This window comes from Cyclopterus lumpus, chromosome 14 (assembly GCF_009769545.1).
Source record: "Cyclopterus lumpus isolate fCycLum1 chromosome 14, fCycLum1.pri, whole genome shotgun sequence".
Taxonomy (NCBI): domain Eukaryota; kingdom Metazoa; phylum Chordata; class Actinopteri; order Perciformes; family Cyclopteridae; genus Cyclopterus; species Cyclopterus lumpus.
The window spans coordinates 19,713,698-19,728,095 of record NC_046979.1 but is presented as its reverse complement, the minus strand read 5'-3'; the positions used below and the strand labels follow the sequence as shown (position 1 = coordinate 19,728,095).

The 14,398-nt window shown below is 45.9% G+C and overlaps 1 protein-coding gene across 1 annotated transcript in view; it reads left to right on the top strand.

Annotated features, from left to right (window-relative positions):
• Window positions 1-13,675, top strand: part of cxadr (CXADR Ig-like cell adhesion molecule) — a 35,340-nt gene extending 21,665 nt beyond the window's left edge. Inside the window, exons 3-7 of the mRNA XM_034550908.1 lie at window positions 3,545-3,749; window positions 7,079-7,234; window positions 7,347-7,469; window positions 9,236-9,374; window positions 10,298-13,675. Coding sequence (XP_034406799.1) covers window positions 3,545-3,749; window positions 7,079-7,234; window positions 7,347-7,469; window positions 9,236-9,374; window positions 10,298-10,583 — 909 coding nt within the window. The 3' untranslated portion in view covers window positions 10,584-13,675. The remainder of the gene's footprint in view (window positions 1-3,544; window positions 3,750-7,078; window positions 7,235-7,346; window positions 7,470-9,235; window positions 9,375-10,297) is intronic.
• Window positions 13,676-14,398: the final 723 nt, after the last annotated feature.

Below are 14,398 nucleotides of genomic sequence, written 5' to 3'. Positions count from 1 at the left end.
CTGACCCAACCAAGCCTCTCATCCAGGTAGACCTCTGTTCTCCTGCTCCTAGTCTTGTGCCATTATGGAGACACCGATTATCCTCCTCCATTCGTTTTTGACCTACTTTGTTTGTACTCTGAATCATTAACTGGAGTAGTGGAGGAGGGAGATGGAGTTTAATATTCTGTCGTTATGCTCAGTGGTTGTTATGATGAAACATTGTTAATGTTCTTATTATTCATTGTCTCTGCACAGAATTCAGTGTGGGTGGTTCCCCAGTTGGGCTTCTTCCTCTCCATGTCTGAACGCAGCTGTAGAAATATATATCTACTGTTTCTGAATTGCATCTGGTTGCACTGTTTATTTTCTTTATCACGTGCCATTTGGCTGAGGTCCATCTGTACACCCATTAATGTTACCAAAGCCTTTTGTAGGAATTTAAACGGGTCGGACATCGCTCTCTGAACGCATTTGTTCTCGCTGACCTATCAGATTTTGCTTGCTATATATATATATATATATATACACGCACGATCACATCCGTATAGCCTTTTACCGATAAGAAGTCAAGCTCGCGGGGAACTCTTTTATAATTAGCGGCATATTAATTCCATGGGGCTGCTTTAATAGCTGTGACGGTGTTAAATAGGATTAAGGCCGATCTGTGAGGACCAAAGCTACTAGATCAGACAAGGAGATGAGAGTGGCGGCTAAACTTTATAGCCACGGGCTCCCAGATGAGACCATGGTGAACCTTTGGTCACACGGCTCGAGACCAGCAAATCCAGGCTCCTCTTAAAAGAACAGCCACTATCGGATCATACTCGAAGAACGATTCAACAGGATCAGTCCACAGCGTCATGTAACCGGGAACTTGATGTCCCCATTTTTTGCGAGCAGGGAGATAGGTTGTGTGGCTTGAATGTGCAAGTAACCCTCGCTGTAAACACACTTTATTGATATTTATGAACCATGTGGTCCAGAGTCTTTTTCGTTGACGCAATCAGAAGTATTTTATTCAAGCCAGTATCTGGTGGGGAATGACATCCCCCTTCATCTCACATGTCCCACATATCATCAGGGGTCCGGGTGGTGAGGCATAGCTAACGCACGTTGCTTTGGTGGGCTCGAATGAGAGATGCCAGGCCTGCCTACGGTAACAGTCATTAGCATTCTGGCTCTCATGGCCTGGCCACAGGTTAGCTGAAAGGAGGGTGTGCCCTGAGAGCTCGCCACCACTGTGAGAACAACGAGAAACAACAATTACAAAAAACAAATCCCATTGGTGTGAATAGGAAAAGAAATCTACTCAGGAAAACAAAACAAAGAGAGCTGCAGCGCTTTATCCCAGATCATACAACCTGTCTCCTTTGTCCTTCAGCTCTGCAGCAGAGCCTTTTGTTTACTGAACTTATCGCGACAGGAATTTGTGCGTGTTGACAAAGTATCGGAGGATTTGGACGCAAAGCCATGACACGGTTTGGTGCAAAATTGTATTGTGTGTTTGTACAGCAGTGATGACCGTGAATGACAATGGCCACATTTAGTTGCCTTCTCAACGTTGAAGGACGTTCAATCCGTTGGTGATTCTGCTTTGACCTGGCAAAAGCAGTTTTTCAAGGAGCCGCCCGCTCCTGTGAAAGCAGCACTGACTCTTATAAGTTAAAAGCCTCCGTGGGAACGCAATAGACACAGTGCTGCACTTTGTGCTCAGCAGGTTGTTTAGAGTACACGGGTATCGCAGCTCCCTGCTTTGCCTCTCAAATGATTCTGCACCTCTTTCCCTCCCCTGCCTGAGCAACAGCGTCACATGACGATGACCTCATCTTTACATGCGTCTGATGAAACGAAGCCCAGCCAATAGAGGTCTGTTACCTCTGCAGCGTGATCCGTCCACTGAGAGTGACCCGGCCAGGTGGCGACTGTATCAGCCAACAGCCCACCTGTTATGAAACGTGGCACACAGACAGTGGTGCTGCTCTGTCCTTTGCAGCCCCCCGCCTGTCTAGTCATTGCCCTTTTCATTTTCCCCAGGCTCCTCTATGGAATTTTTTTTTTTTCATTAAATCATGATTCTCAAGGTTATTGTGTAGTTCAGATTCTTGTTTTGTTTTGTTTGTGCAAGAGGTGTGCATGTGTGTAAGCACCTCCCATCTGTGTGCCCGTGAAGCGGTCGAAGCTCAAGTGAGCGTCTTTGTCTGTCTAAGCTCGGGGCAATTTAATTTCCTCTCCTTCGTGGTCTCATGCTGTTATTACTGATATTTTGATCCCCTGTGGAGTTAGAGGGATGGATTTCCCTCCCCTGAGAACCAGGTGGAATTTGAGCTACATTACCTGTTTACATGGCTAATATGAACAAGATGAACATGGCCTCGCAGCTCCAGAAACGAGTCTTCCAGTTTGAAAATGGCGACACACCAGAACAGCCCTGACTCTGTTTACCTTTTTGTTTTTGCTCTTCTCGTGCTTCCTTTGCAAGTTATTTGCCTCCTCTGATGGGTTAATTATTCTTCCTCTCCTCCTGCCATGTTTAGCTTTTCCTCCTCCTATTCCTCTCTACCCAGGGGTATTTGCTGTGCGTATGCCGGGCGTTGATCGTGGCACAGAAAAGCCTGTTGATGACTGTCTCCATGGAAATGTGCAAGAATATGCCACTGTCTATGAAAGAGAATGGGAACTCTTTTCATCGTTGTTTGCTATTCTTTTCCCCTCCTTGTTCTTTTCCGTATGTTATTGTTTTTCCCCTCCTCCATCACCCCAGCTATGAGGTTACTTGTTGGCTCCACCTGGCCTTTATTTCTAGGCATTTCCTGTGTGTGTGTGTGTGTGTGTGTGTGTGTGTGTGTGTGTGTGTGTGTGTGTGTGTGTGTGTGTGTGTGTGTGTGTGTGTGTGTGTGTGTGTGTGTGTGTGTGTGTGTGTGTGTGTGTGTGTGTGTGTGTGTGTGTGTGTGTGTGTGTGTGTGTGTGTGTGTGTGTGTGTGTGTGTGTGTGTGTGTGTGTGTGTGTGTGTGTGTGTGTGTGTGTGTGTGTGTGTGTGTGTGTGTGTGTGTGTGTGTGTGTGTGTGTGTGTGTGTGTGTGTGTGTGTGTGTGATATTACAACTGATTTACAGAGTCACATTGCATGTCCCCATAACTCAAATCCTTAGTTGTAGAATGAAGGTTTGAGTTAAGGTAGGGGGAAGGCTGGTAATGGTTATGGTTCGGGGAGGTCTCCAAGAAATGAATGTTCTTTGTTGACACAGCAGGTGTTGATTTAACTCCACAGTGGTCGCTTTGTTTGTTCTACCTTCATTCTTGTTAAGCACAGAAAAGGGAGAGCAGCACAGGGCTGCCAGGCTGAAGGGCATCGCAGGGTTAAGAGAGGGTGCTTTCTCTCATTCCATTTTGGTTGGTTCAGTGAGCAAAGCCTTATCTTTTTTTCAGAAAGCGCACTACTGTCATTTCAAGGCTGTTGCCTTATTTGTTTTTCGAGGAGGATGTTTTTTTTTGCAAACCAATAAGTCAGATACAGCAGTGGATCACATTATGTAAAGCTCTTAACTCAAACCCTCTCAAATCCAGGTGATCCTGTACTCAGGCGACAGGTCCTACGAGGACTACTACGAACCGATGAAGGGCCGAGTCCACTTCAACTCTGCAGACCCCAAGAACGGCGACGCCTCCATCAACCTGACGGGGCTTAAGTCGACGGACTCGGGCACTTACCAGTGTAAAGTGAAGAAGGCTCCCGGTATCCGCAGCAGGAAGATGCTGCTGATCGTCATGGGTGAGTGGAACAAACCACTGAACACTGGTGTTAGGCTTTTTTCTTCTTCTTTTTTCTCCCTCACAGGGTAAATTCTTTCTCTCTACACAAATCACATGGCCTTTGCCCTCCCTGGCTGTTTTGATGTAATCCCTTCTCAAATCGAGTGCATGACCTTCCTAGAGGCTGCAGAGCATTGTGATGCAATTCTGTATTCACTCTGTGATTATGTCAAATGATATTTTTACATGTCATGATTTAGATCTATATTTGTATTTAGCCTTGATTAGTTAAATGATTAGAGTGCAGGCTCCTTTTTCTTAGATGAATTGAATGTTTGCAGATATTTCACAATATTGGCGATATTCCTAAAATAGTAATAGTGAAAACTACAACAATATATGAATATGACTACACTATTACTCATTTTTAAACCTTAAAACAATCCTAGATATTACAGTCAAAGGTTAACAAATAATCTGCAATATTACAAATTGTTTTCAGCCTGTGCGATGTAAGCCTGCCTTTTGAAAGAAAAAATAGAAAGGAAAAACTCTACGAACCTCAGAAATAGGGTCTATGTGCACTCAGCTGGCTTTTTGTTGCACAGGGTGAGATGGGTGACACAGCAGAGTTGTATAAGTCAGATGATTCACTCCCTAGGCATAGACACACACACACACACACTCGCGCAGAGCGGCCTCGCTGGTCGGTCAACTGACTAAATGATGTTGAATGTGAGTCGCCTCCTGAAACCCGCCTGGCATTTGCATACGGGAAAAACCAAATGCGCCGCACTGGTCTGTTGTAGGACAGGCCGCACATTGTGCTGTTATCGGAACAGTTTCTCAGTTTTGAAGATCAGAAAAGGGCTGCTGTATCATATGCATTAAAGTGCTTTCCAGGAGCTTACGTCTTTCTGGTGGAGCCGGTTGGCGCAGTGCAAACAGGTTTCTCAGTAGTTGCATTGTGGCGCCACAAAGCAGCTCTCTGTTAAAAAAGATGAATGGCCACAAATAATCTGACCATTAACCGTGAATACAGCTGACACAAGAGCCACTGACAAAGCCCTTGGGGAGGCTGGTTCACATAAAAATTGATCTGACCAGAAGCAGCTTGAATAATGAATCACTGCTGAAGTCATCGCAGATTCACACACATGCTTGCGCTTCGGCTTTTCCTCCCTACAACGCTTCCACATTCCTCACCAGTGAGGGAGGTTAACAACCCTGCTGATCTCGTTTCTCATGCTTATTGTAATATTTTGTTTAAGTTCCATCGTTTCATCCAAAGATACCATCTAAAATAGAAACTAACAGCATAGGCTGAGCTTGTATGTAGAGATTTTTTCTAATTGAATGCACAAGCAAATACTAGTTATATGGATACGATAGATAGATAGAGGAGACGTATCTGCTGTCAAAATGTCAGTTCTAGTGGTCCTTGTATTGTTATCATGTGATCTCATTTAATTTGTCCATCGTATCCCGCTGTGGATAAGTGCATCAACTAAAGTAACTAAAATACAAATTATTATGGTTATGCAGATGTCTTTCGCTATAGCGTGCACAAGAGAACGAGAGAGCGAGAGATAGCTCCAGGCTCCAGGAGCTGACAAGCTGCTAGCTATTGACCCCGAGGGGCAGGGGTGTCCTTAGCAAGGAAACATTGACAAGGAGAGGGGAGGACATCTTGCTTGCTCTGCATTTTACCTTCAGGTCGATCTTGTCACAAGGTGGACGGTCCCGGGAACAGGGGAGACGGGCCTGCGTATGTGTGCACAAACATGAGCGTACCTCAGTTTACACACCGGGGCTTGCCGTGGTTTGTCACATACGCAGGTATGCACACGTGCCGGCCCCCTGCAGTGTGCATGGTGTCCAGCTACTGTGCCATGGGTAGCATCCCCTTGTTGTGTCCTCTGGTTGCACCAGGACATTGAGGTTAACAGGAGGAGAAGTACCAACCTGTAGCCCAGCACTGCATGTCAGCAACTCTCACAGCTGTTTCTGACAAGAGCCCACCTTTACTCTCAACAGCCAGTCATTTTAGCTCTGCCTGCCTGACGTTCCAGGAGATCCTCATCGCAACCAGGGTTTAGTGTCCACGAGCCGCTGATATGTCACTTCATCATTCAACTATCAGCGGTCACTCCTTGGCAGTTGGGCGCCTCCTGACTGCGACGAAAAGCACCATCTAGCAATCCCATTCTGCTTATCTCTTCCACAAGACAGCCTTGTGCAGCGCATAAATCCCAACACATTGTTCGTTTTCAAGAGCCAGGTTAGCTGTACGGCTCTGCGCTCCTCCAGTCACCTTCCTCTTTGACCCCATTTTTCAAACAAAGAAATCTGCTCATCTGACAGCGGCCCTTATAAGAGGAGCTGCGTGTTACAGGATGCGTCGAGTTTCACCTATTTTTTTTTGTTTTGTTGAAAAAGACGTAAAAATGTCACAGCTCCTTGACATTTACTGTGCACTGTGCGACACAACTGCAGCAAAGAGTAGGCCGGTGAGTTAGGAGCTGCTCAGCCTGGGCGCCCATCACTTCACCATCTGTCCATCATCGCTTGCTTAATTTTTGCTCTCCCCCAGCCCCCTCCATCCTGACCCCCTGTGTGTTTATTAGATTAGGAGGAGCGCTCGGTACTGTCAGTCTACTGTTAATCCTTACGGTTATGCCTGCTAAGCTTCCCCCCTCCTGCCTGACACCTGGTTCAGATCTGGAAAGCCCCACTCCAGGGTTTTGTTGTTACAGAACGCATTATTACTGCACCAGGATGTCTGCTTTCTGTTGGTGAACACACAGCACGGACTTGGATTGTGGCCTCAGAAACGTTTCTTTTTTCTCTCTCTCCCACCCGGCTGTCTGTTTCGATGGAGTGGGTCTGCTTTTAATTTGAAGCTCTGTTTGTTTATGAATCCCCGCCTCTCATCTCCTGCCAGCGCTCTGACTGACCGAGGAGTGATCGCACATGGTCGGCTTTAAAAGCAAAAAGTTTGGCCTCCATCCTTCAACACTGAACAGTTCAGTGTTGAAGCACTCCCGTCTTGCTTGTGGTTATCCTGAGTGACAGCTCCTGTAATGACAGCAGCTGTATCAATTACTCTGATTACTGCTCTCATTACGCTGATGACTGCTGCTTTGAGCAAGGGAGGAAATGAACATTAGGAAGACACAATACACAGACTACACAACTTGCCCACAACATGAAATATTGAAGAATAAAAGTGTTGGAGGCGCCAGGCAGGGGGACCGTGTTGTTCTGAGCTAATGCCAGGTGGCCACCTGGTTGTGTCTGTTGCTTTTCACCTCCCTCCAACATTCTCCATTCCTTCTCTCTCCACAGTGAAGCCATCCAAGCCCAGGTGCTACGCCGAAGGCCCCATGCAGGAAGGCAAAGACATTGTGCTGAGGTGCATATCTCACGAGGGCACCAACCCCCTGCAATACAGCTGGGAGAAGACCAGCGACGGCATGGTGCTGCCCAGCTCTGCTGTGATGGGTAATGGACTCTCTCACAAACACTCCCAAACAAATAGAAATCGGTGTTCAGGTCCCACACGCTGTTTTTCACTGTCACCTCTTCATTGATGTGTTCTCTGCCCTCCCGACAGATCCAGTGGGAGGCACCATTAACGTGAGGAACGCATCTGCCAGCGCATCTGGCAACTACCGCTGCACTGCCAGGAACCGCGTCGGCGCTGAGGAATGTGTACTGTATCTCAACGTGACGCCTCGTGAGTGCCCAACTAACTTCACCTTGAATCACTGATAATGGATCTTGTATTTGTACAGTTTGCAGTACTTCATACAAGTATAATATGGAAGCCTTTATTCTCACCCCTAGCATTTGATCCTTCCAGTAAGACTATGGTTATGTATTCAGGTGACCAAAACATACATATTAATAAATGTGTATCATGAGGTAATATCGAGAACCAGACCTAAAATCCTGCTCGCTGCTCTGTGAGGTTGTACATATCACAGCATCACTTAAAGGCTAAATGCTCAGTCTGAAACAGGAGCATGCTTTTAGAGGGTATAATGTGTACAGTGTTAAATATTAGCTTAACATGCTAGTTTTTGCTACATGAAAACACAAACTGCAGCTGAGACAGATGGGGAAACTGACGGTTTGCACTTAGATCCATTATGGCATTCAAAATTCTGATTCATTGCGGGTGTATGAACTATATCATCATTAATAAGCTGTCCACAGCTGCTCCGCAGCAGACAGCTGAGAGACGCTGTGTGCAATTATTACCATGGAACAGCAGAGTAGCTTTAGTGTTAATTTCAGGAGTTTAAAGTTGAGTTGTTTCCTCTGTCAAGTTTATAACTACAGTTGGTTGTTCCTCTTAAACGTCCCACGATATTTGATGCAGTGACTCAGCTGCGTGCATGGAGACGTTTACAGGTACTGAAAGCATCACTGAAGTCTAATCATTAAAGTAAATCGTTAGAAAGAAAACAATGTAACAAGGCAGCATGACCTCCATGAACTTAAATGTCCATGCGAGTCTATAAAGAAAATAATGGATCAGTCTGGGTGGCGTATGAATGATTTATGCCTGCACGCAGATTCGGATGACGTTACACCCTAGTGCATCACTAGTTTTCAGGTATTTGCTTATGGACCAAAGTATTAATGTCTCGATTAATTCCAACCAACAGTCATAACCTAAAGATATTCAATTTAGTATCATTTAAAGAAAAGTAAAACCAGCAAATTGTCATATTTAAGAGGCTGGAACCATCAAATGGTTTACATTTTTGCTAATGACAAAGTTGTTGTGCATTATCAGATGAGATACATTTTAACTCGTCAGACCGACCGTCTTTGCCGTTCATAACGCCATATCACTAGCTAGATGCTAGATACATGTTCCTAAGTTCAAGATGTGTGCATCTGGGATTGTTGTAATCTTCCTGTACTGGTGGTACATTCATCATTGCCAGCACACATACAGCTGAAGCTCAGTTGTGTTCAATATTTCCTCACAAACAAGTACGCAATGAGGTTTATCACAGCTAAACTTAGCGTTGAGAGGAGGACCGCGTTAGAACACTGCCACTCGTCTCTCAGAAGACCTTCTGAACATTGCATTGGGAGAGCCGGGATACATTTGATTCACGTGTGCCGTGGAAAAGAGTTCAGGATTCAGGCAGCGTCGGCTTCTCGAGGAGTCGAAGCCGAGTTACCCTGTGACAGCGCTGTCAAACAAACAAACAAATAAGTAAAGCTGAGTGCTGGAAGAGCATGGGTTCTAAAGTGTAACTAGTGTTTTAGTGGTAAGAGGATCTCTCGGGTGACATTGGTAATTCCACAATAAAAAAAAAGGTGCTAAATGCTATAAAACGGACGCTAATTTATTGAGTCATGATCACTTTCTGCCGGGGTAAGCGCCACTTAGAAAATAATTCTGCCATATATGTGGAGTTCTTTGTTGGATTTACTTCCCAAATGACATTTACCAAACCTTCCTTTTCTCCTTGTGTCCAGCCCCCAACACTGCAGGCATCATCGCAGGAGCCATAATTGCTGTGCTCCTGATCCTCCTCATCATTGCCTTCATCCTCTTCTGCTGTTGCCGCGCCCGTCACAGGAAGAAGTACGAGAAGGAAATCTGCAACGAGATAAGGTACATTCACTAAAAACATCAATGGCACTCGGTTCTCTCACACACACACACACACACACACACACACACACACACACACACACACACACACACACACACACACAGCAACTCAACTGTCCCAACAACCATGAAAATGTTTTTCTCCATCAGCGTTTTTTTTTTTACCCCCCCTCAAATAAACAGCTGTGGTAATCAGTTTGAAAGCTTTGTTTGCTCTGTGCATCCTGTGTCATGTCTGCTGCTGGCTGCCCCCACCCTCCCCACCCAGCCCACGAGCTCTGTACAACCCCTGGGCTTACTATCACTCTGCTGCGGACTGAATCTGTCCAAGACCACAATGTGACACTCGCGCTGTAGGACAAAGAGGATTAGACCGCTGGTCCGGTCTCATATACGCACGCATGCACGCACGCATTCGCTGGAACACCGCAGCACCAAGCTGCAGCCTGAACAAGCACTAGCCCCTTGGGCTCCGTTTGATTGAGCATTTAACTGGATTATTGCTGCTTATTAGTTGTTAATGTGGTGGCAGAGGGAGTAGAGGGCATAGCTGTACTTGGTTGCTCAGCTCAATCTCTTCAGGCTATTACACAGTCAGTGTGGCTGAGCAGTGCAGACACTGCCCCAACCAATCAAACAGGCCAACTCTATTATTTGTCCCTCTTTATTGAGTCGGGTCATGTTTCGCTCTTGAAATGACTCATGTGGACTCCTTATGTGGGCTATTCATTGTTTTTCTCTCTGTGGGCGGCAAGTGCCAGACGATCCAGACTTTGGATACCTGTGTGTCAGCCAACTTCATTCAGATTTATAGCACCTTCGATAATATAATCCTGTTCCATTTTCAAAATCTCTTGACTCGACACTTGGATAAAGCGTGTGGAAGTTTTTGTCTAAATGTGCTGCTGTCTGTTTCCTCTCAGAGAGGATGTGCCTCCTCCGAAGAGTCGCGTCTCAACGGCACGCAGCTTCACCGTGGGCAGCCAGCGCTCCTCCCTGGGCTCCATGTCGCCCTCCAACCTGCACGAATACGCCCTGAAGCCCCAGTACGACAAGATTCCCTCGTCAGAGGACTTTGAGAGGCCTCCGAGCCGCGTCCCTCTGCCTCCACCCAACGGTGCTGCCAGGATGCCCGGCCCCAACCTCAGCCGCATGGGGGCCATCCCCGTCATGATCCCTGCCCAGAACAGGGAGGGCTCCATCGTCTAGCCTGTCCTCTTCTCGAGGAGGGGAGGGAGTAGGACACAAGCCAATGAAGACGGCGCTGGGTAGACTGACTCGCCTGACTTTTAGCTCCTCGTTATTTACAAATGGGAGTATGCTCCTCTTATAAAGGCTTGGTTCTGCTGCGGTACTGAGAAGAATTGAGTTGTACTGGAATCATTTACAGAGCACATTAACTTTTTATCAAATCTATGAATTTAACTTCCTGGACTTTCTCACTGAAACATTAATAGGTGTGGATATAAAGCAGAATGGTCAATATACAAATTGTATTGTACATAAGTGAATGCATGTTTTTAGTTTTTTTTTTTTATATAGTTGGCCCTTGCTGTAGAGACATTGTATGTTCAAAACAGACCCAGGCCCCTAAGTGGCCAGCTATACAGCTGTATGCATGCATGTCTGTAGAAACCTGCAGCTGAATGTGTGTATGTGAATATAAGTGTATGTTTGTGAATGGGAGTATGGAAAATGTATAGTTCATTTCTCATCTTTTAATGCCCACATATGATCATCTGTCAGGCAATCCAGTCTCTGCTCATTTCTGACATTTTTTAATTCCATGAATTTATTTTTAAACTTTTATCTTCTGGCTTTTTGGAAAACTTGTAAAACAGACTTATTAGAAGGACATTGGCAGATTTCTTTTAAAATAGTCCTTCGACTGAGTTGAAAAATCATCTATTTAGGTCAGCAGGTTTTCTGTTGAACCGTTTGCTGTTTAAATTGTCCATTCTGGGTTTGTTGGGGGGGGGGGCTGAAATGGACAGGATTGGCTGGCGGGGAGGGGGAGGCTCAGGCCACCACATGTTGTGATTGGGTGGATTATTGCCTCTTGACAGAGTTTAAAAAGACTGTTATTCCTCCTTTTTAGAGGAGGTAGCATATAGGGGGGGGGGGGGAGCAGCTGGGTTCACTGAGCAATCTGCTTTGATTGTTTGATGATCAACAGGCCCCTAACCCCTGTGGCCTCCCCAACACACACTAGCAGGACAAGAGCACAGGTCTTCATTTCCCCCCCCCCCCCCCCCCCCCCCCCCCCCCACCCCCACAGATGTCCGGCATATGTGATCCTCCTCATTTGCAGTCGCATTACAAGGAGCCAATATCTTGATTAACCTTCTCTCTTCTTCCCTTCATGACTTCTGTGGCGTTAATTGTACTTTTTAAATGAAGGATGTGAAGCTACCTACATGAAGGCCACAAAGGGGAACACATGAGTGGTGCCGCTGATTCCACTTTCCAACCATTCGGTTGGAGCTCATTGTGCAGCCTCAGTGCTGGATAACGTAAATGTCCAGTCAGTCAGTGAGTTGCCACAGGTCAGTGCTTACAGTTTGTGGGTTATTCTGCTCTTAAAACAAGCCCAAATAATAATGTTTGGAAGCCCAACATCTCATCTTGTCTGTGAAAAACAACAACAACAAAACCCAGTATGAACACTTGGAGTGGGCAAACGGTTTCTTTTTGCTCCGACGCCTTATTCTACTCTCTACTGCAGCCTTACACACCTCCCCTCAGTTCACCTCTGCAAAGCCCTCACAGCTGGATTCTAATAACTTCTATTGTGCCTTGTCGCCCCAGTTGAGTTGTGTCGTAGCACCTACACCAATGTGCATCATCCCGGATGGCCATCGTCGCCCACAGCCACTCAACCATATAATAATTGGTACACGTGGGCCTGCTGATGGCTTTCTGTTGCCTCGCTCACTTCCAAGTCCAGGACTTCCCGCACCGCATACACATTACCCCATAGCTTAACGAACCCTCTATCACTGTCTTAAAGCTTTTGATTTTGTATTCCAAAACATGACGTCATGGTTTTTAAATTTTTTTTATTCTATTCAAGATAAAGTAAATGTATGTGCTTTAAAGAAAAAAATGATACAATTTCCGTTTCTGGCTGTGTGTCTAAATATCCTGTCGAATAGCCCTATGTAATCACAACACAGTTGAATGATATAAAGAAGATGTTTGTATGTATAAGTGTGCCGTGCTGTGCTTGGCAAGTCTATATCTACAACAGAAGAGGGTCTCTAGGTAGTACAGTATGAAGGCTTCCGTGTGTGATTGCAATCGCCTGGCTGTGTGTGTGCGTGTGCGTGCGTGCGTGTGCGCGTTGCAAGTCTTTTTTGTGTGGGTTCTGGGATCTAAGGGGAGGTGACAGATGTTGAACATCTTGGGCTCTGTACTTCCTGGTAGATTTGTTGTTGCACCTATATTCTAACACCAAGGAAAGTGAGACCTGCTGAGACAAAGAAATGACATCTGTCGGTTCCTCTTAAACACGTGTGTGTGTGTGTGTGTGTGTGTGTGTGTGTGTGTGTGTGTGTGTGTGTGTGTGTGTGTGTGTGTGTGTGTGTGTGTGTGTGTGTGTGTGTGTGTGTGTGTGTGTGTGTGTGTGTGTGTGTGTGTGTGTGTGTGTGTGTGTGTGTGTGTGTGTGTGTGTGTGTGTGTGTGTGTGTGTGTGTGTGTGTGTGTGTGTGTGTGTGTGTGTGTGTGTGTGTGTGTGTGTGTGTGTGTGTGTGTGTGTGTGTGTGTGTGTGTGTGTGTGTGTGTGTGTGTGTGTGTGTGTGTGTGTGTGTGTGTGTGTGTGTGTGTGTGTGTGTGTGTGTGTGTGTGTGTGTGTGTGTGTGTGTGTGTGTGTGTGTGTGTGTGTGTGTGTGTGTGTGTGTGTGTGTGTGTGTGTGTGTGTGTGTGTGTGTGTGTGTGTGTGTGTGTGTGTGTGTGTGTGTGTGTGTGTGTGTGTGTGTGTGTGTGAGAGAGATATATATATATGTACATGAAGGACGTTTGCTGTCAGGATGGGCCCCTGTAGAATTCTAGTAGGACTTTCACCTGCTGACAAACTGTACAGAGCTCTCAGGGGGACGGGTCCCCGTCTGTCCCCCCATGTGCTCAGAACATGAACTACTAACAAATATTAACTGTAGCTTTGAAGTCAGCGTACTAATATTGTATCAGGATCTCCTTTTGAGGTTTGCACACTGTGTGAAAACCATTTTTTTCTTTCTTTCCTTTTGTGTGTATTTTTTTTTTGTGCTGTATTTTTGAATAATAAAAGTCCATGAAATCCAAATTGCATAGCCAGCCCGTTTGTTTGTTTGTTTGTTTGTTTGTTTGTTTACTGGAGCAGAAGGAGCCTTTGTAGCTTGAGCGTGGATAAGACGCTCCTCTCCGGTGGAGCGTGCTTTCCGGGGGACTCGGCTTCCTGCAGCTTTTTAAATCCAATCAATTTGAATCAGCCGGTGAATTCCACCCTTTCCGCCAGGTGAGGTGACTTCCTCCCCACTTAATGACTGTTAATCAATTAAACCGGGCAGACCCAGCCGCCGCCTGCCGTCTCCAATGCTCACCATTGAGCTTTAGTATAGTCTGTGACCTGGCTCAGCCACCAGCGCTGTAGGCAGCTTCTTTTTATTTATTTATCAATTTGGTTGAACCCATTCCCCTGCTGCACTGCTATGCCCGTAGCATCGTAGCCATTTGTGCCTAGCTTGTTTATTTTTTTAAATTACAGCCAATTTTCCCCCTGTAGTAATGTGGTGGGTAACTACTTCCAATGCAAGCCAGCACTAATCAAAGTTGTACAAAATGATGGATGCTGAATGCAGAGAAATGCCTGGATGAGTGTGAGGGGACCGCTCATGCTGCATTCTTCTATTCGGCCCACTGTCGACTCCTCGCTCGCTTCATACACTTAACATGCTGGTTACTGACGTGTGGATGGATCGATTATTAGCCAATAGCTTCACTGTGTGCAGCCTGTTGACAGGTAGTCAATAAAAAGACTAAAGCAT